Source organism: Nannobrachium achirus, assembly GCF_963921795.1.
Source record: "Nannobrachium achirus genome assembly, chromosome: 4".
Taxonomy (NCBI): Eukaryota; Metazoa; Chordata; class Actinopteri; order Myctophiformes; family Myctophidae; genus Nannobrachium; species Nannobrachium achirus.
In genome coordinates, this window is record NC_137813.1 from 50,203,755 (window position 1) to 50,222,903 (window position 19,149).

General features: G+C 41.7%; 4 protein-coding genes across 4 annotated transcripts; 1 reads left to right on the forward strand and 3 right to left on the reverse strand.

The window, feature by feature from the left end:
• Positions 1–7,433: 7,433 nt before the first annotated feature.
• Positions 7,434–7,844, forward strand: LOC308283288 (histone H3.2; the record flags this gene model as incomplete). Its single annotated transcript, XM_080723692.1, has 1 exon — positions 7,434–7,844. One exon carries the CDS (start codon positions 7,434–7,436, stop codon positions 7,842–7,844), a length of 411 nt encoding a protein of 136 aa, XP_080579818.1.
• Positions 7,845–8,587: 743 nt separating this feature from the next.
• LOC308283283 (histone H1-like) lies at positions 8,588–9,196 on the reverse strand (the record flags this gene model as incomplete). The annotated part of the gene is made up of 1 exon (XM_080723687.1): positions 8,588–9,196. One exon carries the CDS (start codon positions 9,194–9,196, stop codon positions 8,588–8,590), a length of 609 nt encoding a protein of 202 aa, XP_080579813.1.
• A 3,276-nt stretch (positions 9,197–12,472) lies between these two features.
• LOC308283287 (histone H3.2) lies at positions 12,473–12,883 on the reverse strand (the record flags this gene model as incomplete). Its single annotated transcript, XM_080723691.1, has 1 exon — positions 12,473–12,883. The coding sequence occupies one exon, from the start codon at positions 12,881–12,883 to the stop codon at positions 12,473–12,475; it is 411 nt and encodes a 136-aa protein (XP_080579817.1).
• Positions 12,884–13,695: 812 nt separating this feature from the next.
• On the reverse strand, positions 13,696–14,079 carry LOC308283289 (histone H2A-like; the record flags this gene model as incomplete). The annotated part of the gene is made up of 1 exon (XM_080723693.1): positions 13,696–14,079. One exon carries the CDS (start codon positions 14,077–14,079, stop codon positions 13,696–13,698), a length of 384 nt encoding a protein of 127 aa, XP_080579819.1.
• Positions 14,080–19,149: the final 5,070 nt, after the last annotated feature.

Sequence of the window (19,149 nt, forward strand, 5' to 3'; positions counted from 1 at the left end):
ACCACATTGTGGCATCTGTATGCCTGCAAGCAGATGTGCTGCCACATCTCAGCAGCTTGTCTAAGGTGTTCCAGAAAGAGGACGAGAACTTCCTGTCTGTGAAAGTTCAGGTACCGTCCACTGTTTAATTGAGACGCAAGTGACCATAAAATGCTCATTGACCAGATACCTAATGCTTTGTTTTCACCTCTCTCTTTGTTGTTTTAGGTTCCTGTGACGATAGCCTGCCTCAGAGAGATTAAGGAGTAGTTCACCCCCAAAATGACATTTCTTCTATTGATTACTCATGCCATGAAGACTTGAGTTCAATACAATTTTTTATTTTTTTTATTTGTCGCATTACTAAGACAAAAAATATATAATAGTAAATTTACCCCCATTGATTCCGGATGTGGACTACCAAGACAAAAAATATATAATAGTAAATTTACCCCCATTGATTCCGGATGTGGACCCAAGTGCATTTGGGTCCCCATCCGGAATCAATGGGGGTACATTTATTGTAATCAAATTATTGTCTTGGGAATGTGACAAATACAAAAAAATATTATTGAACACATGTCTTAATGGCATGAGTAATCAATAGAAAATCATTTTGGGGGTGAACTACTCCTTTAAGAATGCAGGGGACAATCGCCACGTGGGTTTTAGCTGTCCAAGCTCCACACAGACCTGGACAACCCTGAAGAACTCGGGCGTACAACATTGTCCATGAGGAGGAGGAGAGGGACAAGAGGGGAAGTGGGGGGCCAGGGACTGACGAGGGATGAGCTCTGGGCACGTTTCAGAAGCCAGGTATGTTTTTTTCCCCCTGCATGTTAAGTTTGTATTATGTGGATGAAATTAAAGCTTCAGTTCATTAATATGTTGTTGCTATGTTGGTTAAGTGATGGATCCCTGTATTGATGGCCTGCTGGAGACCCTGGAGAGGAGGTTCCAGAACCTGGACATATTGGGGGCCTTTCATGCATTCTGCCCTCAGGCATTCACTGCATCAAATGCAGATGAAGAAGATGCAGTAGTGGAAAATGGCCATCATAATGACATTTCTTCGAGCTACTACTCCAGAAATAACCTACACGATGTTATAATGTAGTAATAATGTCGTCTACGTTTGCCTCTCGTTACGTTCATAACTGGGCTCGGTTAAAGTACACGGGCGAGGCAGACCTCCCCACACGGGAGTTTGTGGGGAAAGAACTGTTGTTTAAAAACAAGCTGGTGTGTGCTAAGGATATTTATTCCTTTATAGCATTGCCTAACAGGCGTGAGTTCGAGCTCTGCTTCTATCAAGAACCGATTCTACGTCGCTTTTTAGAGCAGTACGCCTTTGATATCGAGGAAGAGAAATGGAAGGACTGGTCCGTAGAGTCCTCAGTCAGCATCAACATTGTGAACGTGGTGGTGAAGTTCTGGACCGGACGGGTCTCAGACCATGACGTCGAGCTGTACCTGAAAAGGTACTGCAACATCCTGGAGAAGCCTTATAAGCCTGTCGATGCTTTTGGAATCTGGTATGGAATACGCAAATACAAGGTGGAAATCAAGCGCGACTCCAACGGCCAGCGTGTGTCTTTACCCAGCTCCATCTCCTTGGGCCCGTACAATGGAAGGGTGTTCTACCCGGGCCAGGAGACCCGGTGTTTCGTGTGTGGCAGTACGGCACATCAGGTCCGGGAGTGCAAGGAGGTTAAGTGCTGGAAGTGTTCGGGCCTGGGACACAAGGGGAAGGACTGCCAGAACAACGCGGAGTGCAGCCTCTGTGGAGATTCCGGGCACTCATACTTCCAATGTCCTAAGTCCTACAGCAACAAGGCAAAAGAGCAGCGCAAAGACCAAGCAGCGGAACAGCAGAGGCGAGTCGTGGAGCTACTAAGGAGCAGCAGACAGCAGGGGCCGCCCTCTTACTATAACTCTATGGTGCCGCCACCAGATGATACCAGCACCCCACAGTCGGCTGACAGTGGGCAGCAGAGCCGTCCGCAGCTGGAGCCCAGCGCCACAACACCAACTCCGACTGAGGAGCCCGGTGAAGCTGGGATGACAGCGGAGACGGGGAGGAAGGAGCCTGACCCTGGCAACTACATGCCAATCGCAATCCTGAGTTCCCTCTCTAAACTGGTGACTGGGAGAGATCTTACTCAGCTGGAACCCGGCGCTACAACACCAACTCCGAGCGGGGAGCGCGGTGGAGCTGGGATGACAGTTGCGACGAAGGTGCCAGGCAGAGGGAGAGGCCGTGGGAGAAGTACCTTCTCAGCAGCCAACATGAGAGCAGCCGCAGCGCGCTCCGGAGGGGCGGGCGTTCAGACGGTGAGACAGCAGCAGCAGTCGCCGGAATCGCCGCCACCCTCTTGTCCAGAGGCAGCCGCTGCAGAGGAGACGGAGGAGGCTGTCAGACAGCTGGAGAAAGCTGTGAAAAACATCCTGCCTCCCTGGTCCGACTCTTCTGGCGTCGAGGAGGAGAAGGGAGCCGAGGAGGATAAGCAACGCGATGAGGAGAAGGACGAAGAGTCAGATTACGACTCAGCAAGCGAGGAGCCGAGTGAGCAGAACGTCAGCACCTCAAGCAGCAGCTTTGTTTCGGGCGGAGGAGAGGGGCTCCTCCCCGCTGCTGCGGATGGGTCTCGAGGAGAAGGAGCTGAGCAGCATGTGAGTGCCAACGGTCAGAAGCGACAGACGTCGCCGCTCGCAAACGTTGTGAAGAAACATAGACATGCATGAAAGCCGGCTTGTCAACACTAACTTATCATTATGTCTACCATCTCATTTGTTACTTGTAACGTGAGAGGAATTCAATCCTTGGAGAACAGAAAGACTAAGATGAGCATTCTCCACAACACCAGGTACGACATTATATGCGCACAAGAATTAAGATTGACATCACAGGATGATATCGCTGATGTAGAGGCTATGTGGGTAAAAGGCACTTCGATTATCTCTATTGGTCTTGATAAAGCTGATGGCATAGGTATATTTTTTAACACTAAAGCTGAAATTATAAAGAAAAGAGAAATTATCCCAGGTAGAATCCTTTTGGTTGACTGCTTTTATTTAAATTTAAAAATGAGAATTATTAACGTTTACACACCACCAGATGCCGCAACTAAAGTAAGAATGTTTAAGCGGCTATATGAATTATTGACTGTTAGTTATTTTACTGTATTGTGTGGAGACTTTAATGCTTATACCGCGGAAAATGACAGAATATCTGCTTTACATATTAATCCCCGTGGTCGCAACAGAGAAGGAATTGAACTGAAAAAAATGAGTGAATTCTGTGGGGTAAAAGATGTGTTTCGAATGTTGCATCCAACTGAGGTGGGATACACTCGGTTTGATAAAAATGTAAAAACGAGAATAGACCACATTTATATTAATTCTAACATTACGCCTCTAAATTATAAAACCCGTGTATTGGTCAATTCTGATCACCTTGCTGTAGTTGTGCTTTTGAAATTTGGCCAGACAGAAAAAAAGGGCTATTGGAAACTAAATGTGAGCTGTTTAAAGAACAATGATGTGCTTGCAGAATTAAAAAAAGAGATCGTAATTGCTAAAAGTTTAAATGTATTAACTGGATCTTATGTTGAACTATGGGAAATTATGAAGGAGCGATTAAGATATTTCTTTAAATACAAATCTAAAATTTTAAATCAGGAGCTAAATAAAAAATACAATATATTAATGGCCGAGTTTATAAACCTTAAAACGAAAGCAGATAAAACCGAGGCGGATAATGAGAAGTTAGCTGAAACTGAAACTGAATTGGCAAAATTAAACGACGTCTCCCATTGCCTTCGCCTACAGGCAGGTATGGGTAATACAGAGTGTGTCAGTAATACACACAATCTGTTACGTATACATAAAAAGAACTTGGAAAATAAACATTTCGGTGCTATTCTAAATGACAACGGTCAAATTATAGAGGATGAGAAGATAAAAAGGGAAACTATTAGAGAAATGTGTGAAAAGATGTATCAGAAACAAATCTTAAATGAAACAAGGCTGCATTCTTTCCTGGATTTCATCGCTTTAAGCAGGGTTGGCCTTAACGCGGAAGGGGGGGAAATTAATACCTTTGAAGTAAGGGAGGCTATCTCTCAGTTAATTAGGGGTAAGGCACCCGGTCCAGACGGCCTTTCTAATGAGCTTTTTCTCTCTTGCACAGAAGAGTTAGTTGATCTGCTAACCCTCGCTTATAATGATGGGGCCAGGTCAGGAAAAATGCACGCCTCCTTTTACCACGGTGTTATATCGCTGTTATATAAAAAAGGTTCCTCGTTTGATCTTGATAACTGGAGACACATTACACTGATGAATGCAGATTATAAAATATTTGCCAAAATAGTTGTTAATCGACTAACTAAGGTTTTGGAAGAAATAATAGAAAAAGAACAGACCTGTGCCATTAAGGGAAGACTTATGTGGGATAACTTGGGCATTCTAAGAGATATCACTGGTGGAGATGTAAAGGATGAATTCTTTATTGTGAGTTTAGACCAAAAAAAGGCCTTCGATTTCATTTCTAGAGAGTACTTGTGGGAAGTTTTAAAAGTATATGGTTTTAAACAGGATTTCATTAATTTGATCAAGTTGCTATATGCAGAGTCCACGGTTCAGGTCAATGTAAATGGTGTCTTAACAGAGGCTTTTGAAATTAAGAGGGGGGTGAAGCAAGGGTGCCCCCTATCGGCAGCTCTCTATATCCTGGCCATTAACCCTTTATTAAAACGAATTAAAAATGATAAAAGACTCTCGGGTATAAAAACTAGTAGCGGTGAGAGGGTGGTCGTCCTGGCCTACGCTGACGACGTGACCATTATAATTAAAAATCAGTATGAGCTAGACGTTATAAAAGAGCACTTGTCACTTTATGAGGAGGTATCGGGTTCTAAACTGAATCCAGATAAAACGGAGGGTGTCTGGTTCGGGAGGTCTGAGGCCCGGCCATCAGTAAATATAAAAGACAGTGAAACAATGAAAGTTCTGGGTATCAAGTTCAGTAACAGTGATAGTTATGGTAAAAATTGGGACGACAAGGACAAAGAGATAAAAGAAGAATTAGATAAATGGGAAAATACATCATGTCGTTATAAAACAAAGATTATAATAATAAAATCATGTATTGTATCAAAGCTTTTATTTCTCGCAACCATATTTCCTCCCAAGGACCAGACACTTAAAAAGATAAATAAAACTTTGGTCAACTTCATTTGGGGAACCACCAGGGAGGTGACCAAAAGAAACCTTTTATATAAAAGTAAGCGCTTTGGAGGTCTTGGAGCGGTAGACCTGGGCCTAAAACTTAAAATTTCCTTTTGTAAAAATATAGCTGCCGGTTTTAAAAGAAGTGCAGTGTGGATTGGTGAGGCTCTAAGCTGGACTAAAAAGAAGGGCAAAGCAAGGAGCTCTTTTCCTTATTTTAAAATTATGTACGGTGATTTAATGGGTAATTCTGCTCACCTGAATATTGATTGGACTGAAATGTCAAGCAAGAAAATATATAGTGTTATATGTGATGACATGTATGGTGGTATTTTCCCCTATAGAAATCTGGACGATAATCAGAAGCAGGTGTGTTTAAAAAATATTTGGAGTAAAAACTTGTCTGAAAAAAAGAGAGACGTCATGTGGCTTGTCTCTGTAAGACGACTAGCCGTTAGGGCGGTTGTTAAATGGAGTTGTTTTGTAAAAACAGTTAAATGCCCTTTTGTGTATTGCAATGAGGATGAAACAATAGAGCACCTGCTGGTCGATTGTCTCAGATCTCAATATGTGTGGGAGAGAATGGCCCGTATTGGTTTCAAAGTAAAATTAACATATAACGCAGTAGGCTAATATATGGTGTCTTTGAAGAGAAACTTTCGACCATGGACCAGGACTTTTATTGGTCTGTTGTATGCACCGTCGTTAATAAACTATGGAACACTCGCTGTGCTATGACAATTAAGCAAGAGGCCATCTCTGGAGAGGTGGTCTTTAGGCAAATAATCACTGAACTAAGGAGACAAAGAACTTTGGACTCGAAACAAAATATCCTGAAACCATGGCACTTTTTGACCTTGTAATTTTGATTTATATTTCTACTTTTGTCTTTTATATATTATGTGGGTTCTATCTAAAGGCCTACTTTGGGTTAAAAAGAAGAAAAGTAATGCCATTACAAATATTTGCTGCACTTATAATGTATTTCTTATTGACTTGACATGCCTATTTCTGATTTATGAATGTAAATGCTTGAAATACCTGTAAAACTGCAAATTTTCAATAAAGTCTATTTAAAAAAAAAAAGCAAGACCGGCGGAAAGGCTAGGGCGAAGGCAAAGACCCGCTCATCCCGTGCTGGGCTCCAGTTCCCCGTGGGTCGTGTCCACAGGCTGCTGCGTAAAGGCAACTATGCACAGCGTGTCGGTGCCGGCGCTCCCGTCTATCTGGCGGCTGTGCTCGAGTACCTCACCGCTGAAATCCTGGAGTTGGCTGGAAACGCTGCCAGGGACAACAAGAAGACTCGTATCATTCCCCGTCACCTCCAGCTGGCCGTCCGCAACGACGAGGAGCTCAACAAACTCCTGGGTGGAGTGACCATCGCTCAGGGCGGTGTGCTGCCCAACATCCAGGCTGTTCTGCTACCCAAGAAGACCGAGAAAGCCGCCAAGAAATAAAACCTACTTCATTCGTTTGACAAACCCCAAAAAGGCTCTTTTAAGAGCCACCCACTGTTTCAGTTTAAAGATGTTTTCCCCAGTTCTTCAACATGCACATTTTATATAAGCTCATTTGGTCATGAGCATATGATATTGGCATTTGTAGGTAATGTAATTGGTCTACATTGCATGGATTGTGCCTCGTTAATTCAGCATTGAAAGCTGATAATTTATCTAACATTAATTACATTCGTGTTAAATATTGAGACAAGATGCCTTCTCAGTCAACAATACAATATAACTGGGCATAACGGTTTATACTGGTGTATTTATTTGTAGGATTAATTGACTTTCTATAAAAAAAATAAGCATAATACATGGTCCACGATGGCAGATATTTGAGCACATTGATATAATTGGAAAAAATGAATGTAAAATATGATTTTACCATATGTATACATAATTCTTTATACAACAAAGCATCCTTGTGTCAAGTGTTATTTTGTCACTCAAGTAGACATGTTTGTTTCTTTGTCATATCATCTCATATGACACACAAATGTATTTTCAGTTTGCTGGAAAGTGGTATTCCATAGTATTATCTATTACAGCAGCTCCAGTGTGAAGTGTTCCCCACCAATCAGTAGAAAGTGACTTATGGTACCTCCCCAAAGAAGGAGGTTCCTGACGACTGACCAATCATAGAATGACGGCGTCTTGCAGACACTAATAAAAGGCAGCCGTTTGCGCTGTTCTCACATTGAACACTCTACGTTAGAAGAAGCCATGGCAAGAACCAAGCAGACCGCTCGCAAATCCACCGGCGGTAAAGCGCCCAGGAAGCAGCTCGCCACCAAGGCGGCTCGTAAGAGCGCGCCGGCGACCGGTGGAGTGAAGAAGCCTCACCGTTACCGCCCTGGTACAGTGGCTCTGAGGGAGATCCGTCGCTACCAGAAATCCACCGAGCTGCTGATCCGCAAGCTGCCCTTCCAGCGCCTGGTGAGGGAGATCGCCCAGGACTTCAAGACCGACCTGCGCTTCCAGAGCTCCGCCGTCATGGCTCTGCAGGAGTCGGCCGAGGCTTATCTGGTCGGTCTGTTCGAGGACACCAATCTGTGCGCCATCCACGCCAAGAGGGTGACCATCATGCCCAAAGACATCCAGCTGGCCCGTCGTATCCGTGGAGAACGTGCTTAATCTTTCCGTCACTGTCAAACCCCCAAAACGGCTCTTTTAAGAGCCACCAAATGTATTATTTAAGAGCAAGAATTCCCTGCTTCGTATTAGGGTAGACGCAAACACTGTCCATTCACACACTTGCAATATTACGCAGGGCAGTGTTTGTAGCACGCTAGTCAAATCTATGTTCTTTTACAATAACCGTTAAAACATTTAACAACCAGCATTTCTCAACAAATTACTAATTAAGATGGCCATGGTAAACTAACCGTTTGCATATGCAAAAGTGGTCTTTTATCTCCGTATTGGAGGCAAATTATGAAAGAGCAGATCAGACATGTCAATTCCTCGTGGAGTAAAATATAATGCATATTAAAATTAAGCATTGTCATAGCAAAGCGAAAACAGAAAATATCGCTAGATTAATACTGACAGCTATATTCCGATTGTGAAAATAAAATGTAACTTCCAAACTACCGTTAGTATGTAATTAAATACATTAATTGTATTTTAGCTGGGCTGTAGCCCCATTTGTTGTCTTAAATTAATTTAGACATTTTGCACGTAGTCTTTAACTCTATAGACAGTTTGATTAGTTCTATTAAGACACGGATCTTAATCAATTAATACAAGTTCTCACTGATGACAACTAATCACATAATTGATCGATCCTGAATGGCAGCGACAATATAGGAACTCTTTGAATAAAGTTGTGGGTGGCTCTTAAAAGAGCCTTTGTGTTAAACTGGTTGTGAGGCGGTTTACTTCTTCTTGGCGGCTGCCTTCTTGGGTTTCGCCGCCTTGGGCTTTGCTGCCTTGGGTTTGGCTGCCTTCTTTGCTGGTGCTTTCTTAGCGGCAGCGGGTTTCTTCACTTTCTTTGGACTCTTGGTAGCCTTCTTGGGGCTCTTGGCTACGGCTTTCTTTGCAGCGGCAGGCTTCTTTGCCTTCTTGGGAGATTTTTTTGCGGCTGCGGGCTTCTTGGCTGCCGCCTTCTTGGGGGATTTCTTTGCCACGGCGGGTTTCTTGGCTGCAGGCTTCTTGGCTTTGACTGCTTTCTTTTCAGCCTTCTTGTTGAGCTTAAAGGACCCAGAAGCACCGGTGCCCTTGGTCTGAAGCAGGGTGCCGTTTGCTACCAGCCTCTTCACGGTGTTCTTAACGATGACCTTCTTCTTGTCCACGTCGACGCCACCGGCGGCCAGAGCTTTCTTGAGGGCGGCCAGAGACACACCGCTCCTCTCCTTGGAAGCTGTCACAGCATCGACGATGAGATCCTGGACGCTGGGACCGTCCTTCTTTGGTTTAGCGGCGGCCTTCTTCTTTGCTGCTTTGGCCGGGGCGGCGGCAGCTGGAGCTGGGGCGACTTCTGCCATTCTCTTCAGTATCGTATTTCAGATGCACTGCACTAAAGTCTGCGTAGAGAGAGACTGATGGTGAGAGAGGAGGAGGGGGTGGAACTTAAAGGATTTGTGAGAACCATGTAGTCTCAACCCACTAGGGCAGTGCTCTGTGTGCTGCAGAATACTGGGACACTTGTGTTTTCTCTACAACTTAAAACAGATAAAATACAGACTGAAAAATATATTGAAGTCAAATAACAAATGGAGCACATAGCAGACACGTTTCACTTCATAATCAAATCATGTGGAGTGCCGAGTGCTCCTGTGTTTTGTTTGGAGACGTTAAAAAGCTCACATATACACCACTACAAGGAGACTAGTTTGCCATCTTTTCCCCGTCATTTGGCTTTTAAAATACTTTTAATATAGAACAACCAGTTTCATATTTGCTGCAGAGCAAGATTTGATGGCTGGCTTTGAAATAAAAGTAAAACGGGTCGTCTGTGGCAAAGCTTTTTGTTTTAAAACGGAAACTTTCCAGTGTCGGCAAACACAGCACTGCTGTTGGCCTGCCCTGTGGCATGGACACTTATGAGAGAGGACACTGGTCATTTATCTGACTCTGCTAAGCTCTTGTTTTGTTAATAATCATAAGAAACCTGACACGTTATAGTTCATTTCACACTTACACTTATGATTCATATTTATTCAAGGACGGTCAGTTAAGAGCAAGCAACCACGTTTCCAATTGTGCCATTCACAAAACAATGTAGGAGCACAGGCACAGCAGACAAACGCCACATAATACATACTATTGTGTCAGCATTGAGTTAAATGACTGTACATAGGCCATACTGATAAAAGAACAATAAATCCTATTAGTAGAGTATCTAAACTGTACTGCCATGTGCTTTTCCTACTAATTCTAATAAAGCAACCAAACAATCACACACCTTCCTTTATTTCTTGTTTCCGATATTGTTTATTTATTATAGAAATCCAAACTAATCCAATTTAAATAATAAGCCATACATTATGGCTTATGTATACCGGGGGTCAGCAACCTTTTTGAAATGAAGTGCCATGTTTTTTATTTTCTAGATAGTCACTGTGCCGTGTCAACATGAATTTGAATGACACCCCATCAAAAATAAAAAAATAAAACATATTTTGATTGTCAGGGTTCTCAGTCAGTTATAATGATCTTCAGTTATAATGATCATTAGACTCAAGCAATAACCCACCTATTATCCCGACTCCCAACCCAGTCAAAGTTCAGGATTGTAATGAATGTAGAATTATGTGCAGGATGTAAATTAGGTAACTTGATTAAATTGACCACGTATAAAACAATATTAGATTTTAAAATAAAAATATTAGATTAAATAGCAGATCTGCAAGCTCAAAACAAAGGAGTGAAGCAATGTGTTTTGAACAGCATCACAGTCATTTTAACCACTTCATCCTTTTGTAACGGTGTGTTGTCTATTAAAAATTGCAGATCTACAAGCCCACAGCCTGTCAATTCATATTGTGCTGTGAGCTTGTATATCTGCTTTTCTTTTCTTTTACACTTTGAAAACAAGTTTTTTTTTTTTTTTTTTTTTTTTATCCCACTATTTTGCAACCCATCTTTCACCCAGTGCCAATTGTCTGTAATCATGGGCGCTACGCTCCCTCAGCCAACCTGGGGAGAGCAACAGACTGAGCTCATGCTTCCTTCTATGCATGAGAATCTAAGTTGCTTCTTTTCACCTGACAGGGGGAGTTTCCCCGGTTGGACGTAGCGAGTGGAAGGACAGTTCCTTTCCCCTCCATCAGGCTGGCCAGGGGGAAGCAGTATAGAGACCAGGATTACTGCATGTTTTTTTTTAGTGTACATGTACGGGGAGAACATGCAAACTCCACATAGAAAGGCCCTTTTGTCAACCCCACTTAGCACTGATGATGTGGAGGAGAAAACACGCCCCCAGCGGGAATCAAACCCAGGATCTTCTAGCTGTGAGGCGACAGCACTACCAACTGTTTGGAAAATTCTGAATACGTTTGAATTGTTTTTACACAGCTCTTCTCTCCTCGTCTGGGGTCTCTGGCACAAAAGGTTTTCAGGGTCTGTGGCCAAATACATATCAATTTGGGGGTCTTTAATATGAGAGTTTGAGAACCACTGCCTCTTATTGTATTGCATTGGACTAAGGCCGATTCTACAAAATGTGTTCTATTTTTTAACCCCCCAGAGGCAAAGATTTGAGCTAAATGTATAAAATAAAGTTTAAAGTGTAAAGTGACACCGATGCTTTATTTTTTATTTTTAAATAAACTTTGATGTCATCAAGTTGTACTTTACAATACAAACCCCAAAATCAATCCTCCAGTGCTAGGCAACACAGAAGGGGGGGAACTTTTTTTCTATTTCTACACAACTCATCTAAGTTATATTAATTACATAGTTCAATGTTGAAATAGGTGGTCTTCCCCTTTACATTCACACACATCAGCAATTGGCATGTAATTACATTAGAATAAAGTACAGAAAAATATACATTATGTTAAGGGCATTACTTTTTTCTTTTTAAATCCCTCCTTTTTTTCTCCACCTCAAGCCCCCAAAAAGGCCTTTAGATACAAAAAAATAAAACATAATATAGAAAATAGAAATATAAGGTCAATACAAAAGACAAATTATAATGTCAAAATGTGCCACGGCTTTAGTATGTCCAAAGTTCTTCGTCTCTTCAGTTCAGTGACTATTTGTTTGAACACCACCTCTCCAGAGACGGCCTCCTGCTTAGTCAAATGCTTTCCAGGTCTACCGTTGTGCTCGAGATTATTCAACCCTCTCTGAAAGCTACTTGAGGCTAAAACATGTTTTTCATTGTTCTATTATAAACTAGCCTTTAATTAAATTAGGGTTAATTGTCCTATAGATGTAACATAACAATAAAGAGAGAAACCCCTAGACTTACTGGACAGGCGAATGTATAAAATGACTGCATTACACCTGGTTCACAGACGATGTCTGTCCTTAAGCCTGCAGGTATGCATGTACCATTGGTTTTGGGTCATTTCCATAAACAGAAAAGTAGCAAATTCACCCGAGACGTTAATAGACGAAGCTTTGTTTTTTAATCATGCAAACGTGCAGTACGTATTAATGTTATGTTGGTGATGTGGGGTTCACAAAGTTTTGTCAATGTGTGGATGACAACTTGTAAGCTCATAACATAGTGGTGGAATCATCTCTTTAAATAAAATGGATGGGTGGCTCTTAAAAGAGCCGTTTTGGGGTCCAGACAGTGACAAAGTAGTTTAAGCACGTTCTCCACGGATACGACGGGCCAGCTGGATGTCTTTGGGCATGATGGTCACCCTCTTGGCGTGGATGGCGCACAGATTGGTGTCCTCGAACAGACCGACCAGATAAGCCTCGGCCGACTCCTGCAGAGCCATGACGGCGGAGCTCTGGAAGCGCAGGTCGGTCTTGAAATCCTGGGCGATCTCCCTCACCAGGCGCTGGAAGGGCAGCTTGCGGATCAGCAGCTCGGTGGATTTCTGGTAGCGACGGATCTCCCTCAGAGCCACTGTACCAGGGCGGTAACGGTGAGGCTTCTTCACTCCACCGGTTGCCGGCGCGCTCTTACGGGCCGCCTTGGTAGCGAGCTGCTTCCTGGGCGCTTTGCCGCCGGTGGATTTGCGAGCGGTCTGCTTGGTTCTTGCCATGGCTTCTTCTCAGTTAGTCGAGGTTAGAATGTGAGAACAGCGCAAACTGCTGCCTTTTATCCGTGTCTGCGAGACGCGCCGTCATTCTCTGATTGGTCAATGGTCCTGACCTCCTTCTTTGGGGAGGTACCATAAGTCACTTGCTACCGATTGGTGGGGAACACTACACTTCACACAGGAGCTGATGTAATAGATAATACTATGGAATCCTAGTTTCCACTTTCCAGCAAACTGAAAATGTGTGTCATGAGATGATATGAGAAGAAATAAACATTTCTACTTGAGTGACAAAATAACACTTGACACAAGGATGTTTTGTTGTATAAAGAATATGTATGCTGCATACACAATTCTTTATACAGTATGCATATCTTGTCTTTACACTCGTCTAATTCATTTTTCCAATTACATCAATGTGCTCAAAGATCTGCCATCATGGACAATGAAGGCCTATTATGCTTATAGAAAGTCAATTAATCCCACAAATAAATACACCCACAGCATATATGCAGTTAAGCTCAGTTATAATGTATTGTTGACTGAGAAGGCATCTTGTCTCAATAATACTTAACACGAATATAATGTGTTAAGATATAGTAGTATCAGTTTTCAATATGGACAATTAACTGAGGCACTATCCATGCATGCTATGCATACATTGCATACAAATAACAGTGTTATGTTCATTATGTACAAAATGAGCTTATATAAAAAGCACATTTTAAATAAATGGGGAAAATATTCTTTAAATTGATATAGTGGGTGGCTCTTAAAAGAGCCTTTGTGGGGTTTGTCAAACGAATGAAGTGGGTTTATTTCTTGGCGGCTTTCTCTGTCTTTTTGGGCAGCAGAACAGCCTGGATGTTGGGCAGCACACCGCCCTGAGCGATGGTCACTCCACCCAGGAGTTTGTTGAGCTCCTCGTCGTTGCGGACGGCCAGCTGGAGGTGACGGGGGATGATACGAGTCTTCTTGTTGTCCCTGGCAGCGTTTCCAGCCAACTCCAGGATTTCAGCGGTCAGGTACTCGAGCACAGCCGCCAGATAGACGGGAGCGCCGGCACCGACACGCTGAGCATAGTTGCCTTTACGCAGCAGCCTGTGGACACGGCCCACGGGGAACTGGAGCCCAGCACGGGATGAGCGGGTCTTTGCCTTCGCCCTGGCCTTTCCGCCGGTCTTGCCTCGTCCTGACATCGTGTAGTTGGTTTTCTGGAGTAGTAGCTCGAAGAAATGTGCTGGTTGAGAGGCGCGCGAGACCTTTTATATCTTCGACTAAAGAAAGGAAAGGAGAGTCTGGGTGCGCCTCACCAATCACAACAAAGAATGAGAGCGCGGGGTGAGTGTGTTTGAGCTCCCCTCCAATCAGCAGTAGTGGCCTCATCGGTCGTCCCTATGGCTCCTCCCAGAGCGCTGTCCCCTGTCTAAAAGCTCTGAGGACGTAAGGGAGGACAGGCAGACCAGCACACCCCCCCCCCCAGACACACATACAGGCATATGAATACATTCATTTTAAGCAGTAAAAAAGGCATATGAAAACAATCATACAGTAATTACACAATTATACTACTACATGTAAGGGCATTACTTCTCTTTTTTTCATTCCCTTTTTTTTTTTACATTGAAGCCAAAAGGCCTATAAATACAAGAAAAATAAATAGAAAATATAGAATATATGTGTATATATATATATATATATATATATATATATATATATATATATATATTATTATTATTATATATATATTTTTTTACAGTACTTTTTAAAGTGCCAAAAGGTGCCATGGCTTGAGTATTTTTTGTTTTGAGTCCAGTGTTCTTTGTCTTTTCAGTTCAGTTCTTATCTGCTTGAACACAACTTACCCAGATATGGATTCCTGGTGAATCACCATGGCACATCTAGTGTTCCACAACTTGTTTACCACAGTGCAAATCACAGACCAATAAGTCATGATCCATGGCAGACATTTTTTCCTCAAACACACCATACATAACAGCGTTATAAGTCACCTTGATTTTAAAACCGATGTGTGCCATCTTCCCCCAGACATATCTTGACCTCTGGCAGTCTACAAGCAGGTGTTCTATTGACTCATCGTCATTACAATTTCCCATTGGACATTTCACCCTTGTCACAAAGCAGCTCCATTTTACAACCGCTCTAACAGCTAGCCTCCTAACAGAGACAAGCCACATTACATCCCTCTTTTTTCAGATAGGTTTTTGCTCCATATATTTTTCAAGCACACCTGTTTCTGCACATCATCAAGGCCTTTATAGGGTAAGATGCCACCATACAGATCATCACAAATAATAGAATAAATATATTTACTTGACATTTCGACCCAGTCAATGTTCAGGTGTTCAGAGTTGGATAATAAATCCCTATACATTAATGTATAATAAGGTACTGAGCTCCTTGCCTTACCCTTCTTTTTGGACCAGCTTAAAACCAATCCACAGAGCTTTCCTTTTAAAACCAGATGCAACATTTTTACAAAAATATTTTTTTAGTTTGAGCCCACAATCCACAGCCCCTAGCCCTCCATACTTTTTTACTTTTATAGAGCAGGTCTCTTTTTGTCACCTCTCTAGTAGTTCCCCAAATAAAGTTAACCAAAGTTTTATTAATTTTTTTCAGAGTCTGGTCCTTGGGAGGAAAAATTGTTGCTAAGAAAAGCACCTTAGAAACAATAAATGACTTAATAATAATAATCTTAGTTCTGTAACAACAGGATTTGTTTTCCCATTTGTTTAATTCCTCCTTAATTTCTTTATCCTTTTTGTCCCAATTTATTTTTTCCCCTTTTCCATCGCCCAACACCACACCACTCCACACCGCCTACTTGTGCCAGGTTTTCCACTACAAGGACCTGGGTAGAGTGGTGTTAAAGTAGTTCTAAACGTGGTACTAAAACATATCCAATCCAGAGTAGGTCTGAGCTATAGGCTAAACAGGGCCAAACAATTCATAATGACTGATCACTCACTGACTTTTCATTTAGAACACCAGGATATAGTTGTAATACATGATAATAGATGGTATTGTACTATAACCACTATTATAATCTATTATCCCTTAAGTTCTGTTCAGATTCACTACACCTTCGTTCTGTTCGGGTCAAACAACACTAATATAAATTTTAACTTAACAAATCATCATGACACATTGACTTTGACTCAATACCAAACAATTCATATGATATATTTGGTAAATGTTTGCATTTCTGCTTTGCTATATCACATTAAACACTGAAAGAGCTAGGCGTTTTTACTGATTTAGCTGAAATCCATGTAAAAAAAACTACTTCATTTAATACTGGGCAATATTGCTCATGCTTATAGGAAGGGGGGGAGGGTTCGGAATGGGGCTTTGGAAGGGGGGTGACTGTGTGTCTGTGTTTTGGCATAATACTGTGTATTTCTGTGCTTCCGTGTCAAAATGACCCGAACAGCACTTAAGGTTCAAAAAATATGAGGGGGGTGTAGCATGGGTGTAGTGCAAAAATATTTTTTTTACATGTTCATCTCAGAAGAATCTTTAAGGCCAGTGAGTTTCAGGTGGAAACATTTTTTACTTCTACCTTTTTTTTCCAAATGAAAATGTAAAACGGGTCAAAATGACCCGAACAGCACTTAAGGGTTAAAGTGTATTATAAATTATCATAGTAATACGTTAATTCTTTATAGTGTATTATAATCACAGTTATAATACATTATAGTGTATTATAATTAGGATAGTTGTAATATAAATTTATATTGTATTATAATCACATTTAATAGGGGTACTTTTGTGTAATGGAAAATCTATGTGGTGCAGTGTTTGTGGTGTAGTGTGGTGCTAAAGCTGCAGTCGAAAAGAGGCTAAATCACCTATACTCCACTCTGATGATTTGAACTGTAGCAGATCATCTTGACCAAATGTTCCAACGGAATAGCTTTTGGTTTAGTTTGCTTTTATTACTGCTGCCATTGCTTTCTTGTTTGATTGATGTACTTTATAGATATTATACATTCTCTAATGAGGCCCATTATTGTGTTGACTTGACTGTTAACTTTAACTCACCATTCCAATAGTCCATTTCAATGTATCATCACTCCATTACTGTTGAAACAAATGGAAAATAAATGTGCCTTGTGTATATTAAAATTTAGTTTTTAAGGTAAGTACATCTATGGTGCTTGATGTTGGTGTTGAAATAAAAGCATGTCAACATGTTTTGTGACTTGAGACTGGATTCTGTGTGCTGCATGATGTCACTGCTCTAAAAAGACAGTAAAGGGGGCCCCCTTGTGACCGAAGAGGGAAGTATACTGTATGTGTGTATAAAATAATATCTGGCTAGCCATCAGCAGGGAAAAGTCGCTTGGTCGCTCTTTCCCCTTTCTGGAGCTCAGTTTTAACTCAAGCTCAGTTCGGCTGTTCTTGAGAGACTATACACATAAAGCCACATTAGTCGGAGGCCTTAGGGATTTTTCGTGCTAATCAGTCTAAAAGCGCCAAATTTTGCACAGATGTAGCCCAGGGCCTGCTCTAACAATTTAGCTAGGGTGCCCGAGTCGCCGACCTTCGGGGTCACCACAGCGGCTAAATCAAGTTGGGCTCCCATCGACTTTCTATACAGGAGGAAAATACCCAGAAAAAAACGTTGGATGTGAGGGGTCTAACAAGGGGTTTGTCATCATGATGCTGAAACCATTGCAAGCATTTGTTTTGCCCAAAAAAGACATTCCTTGGGCTAAAAATGGCCCCAGAAAACACCCATAAAACTGTGAAAAGTGATCAAAAGTGATGACTCATCAGTTTTCATCATTAAACCATTGTTTTCTGGGGCCATCATTTGTAGCCCAAGGAATGTTTTTTGTGCAAAGCAAATGCTTGCAATGGATTCAGCATCATGACAAACCCCTAGTTAGACCCTTCACATCCTACTAATAGAAATACTTGAAATAAAAAAAAATGAAAAAAATCAGATGGTGTTGTAGGAGTCTAATAAGAAAAGTTTTTGTGAGGTTTTATAGCCATAAATCATAAATCATAAATGATGCTCTAATTTACATATGGGGGATATTTTTCACAATAATAACATATGTACATGTTCTAGACATTCTAATGATCACCAAAAAAATAGTACAGGCATTTTACTTATGTTTTTGTGAGGAATAGCTTCCATGAAAAAGTGAGATGTTGTTCGTCAAAACTCTGGAATGTCAGCGGGTTTGGCGGGTGTGAATGTCAGCCCCTGTGGGGGGTATATATATGCAAATATTGTGGCATTGTAACACTAAACAATAGAATCCAATGGTGATGTTTAGGTGGTAGGGGGAGCTAAAATAAAATGATCTTTTTTGGATAAAATACAAACGTTGTAATATTACAACAGTGGGCTCTAGAGGGTTAAATACCCAGAAAAAACTGTATTTTCCTAGAGAGAAAGTCGATGGGAGCCAAACTTGAATTGGCCGCTGTGGCGACCCTGAAGGTCGCCGACTCGGGCGCCCTAGCTAAATCATTAGGGCATGCCCTGGGCTACATCTGTGCAAAATGTGGTGCTTTTAGACTGATTAGCACGAAATTACCATTCTATCTCCCTAAGGCCTCCGACTACATATACACAGTGTATAGTAAATGGCTTTGTCCCCATTTGTTTTTGCCACATGGGTTGCAACTTGCTGTGGCCTGAAGTTATCCAACGAAGGGCCAGTGCAAATGTAATCTCTCGAGACAGCCTCAGAGAACGCTACGCTGAGAGACAGACCGATAGGTGTCGCCCTTTCTTCTTTGACGATGGGTTCCCAGATTGGTGCAAATGTAACCCTGTCAAAGTTTAGATAATGACTATCCAGGTGATAAATATATATTTCCATGATTTGGCTATCAAAATAACTATGTAAATTCTTATTGATTGATTGATTGATTGATTGATTGATTGAAGACTTTATTAGAAGTTTGCATAGGAAAAGGTACAGTTTCATGACGGTACAGTTCACTGGTACAAGGTCTACTAAAAGGAGATCCATGAAAAGACTAAGCTTATTTCCACTGGAAACCATTGAAGTATCTCATATAACATTGAATGACAGACAAATAGAACACAGTACTATGCAGTAGATATGTAAAGAAAAACAAAAAAAAAACAGTCTAAAACAAGCAGTATATACAAAGAAGGGGCAGGGGAGGGTAGGGTTGGGCTAGGTTCATTTTTTACCAGTTGCGAACGGCTGCTGCCTGTAAGTGGTTTTTCAGGGCAATTTTAAAGGATGCTA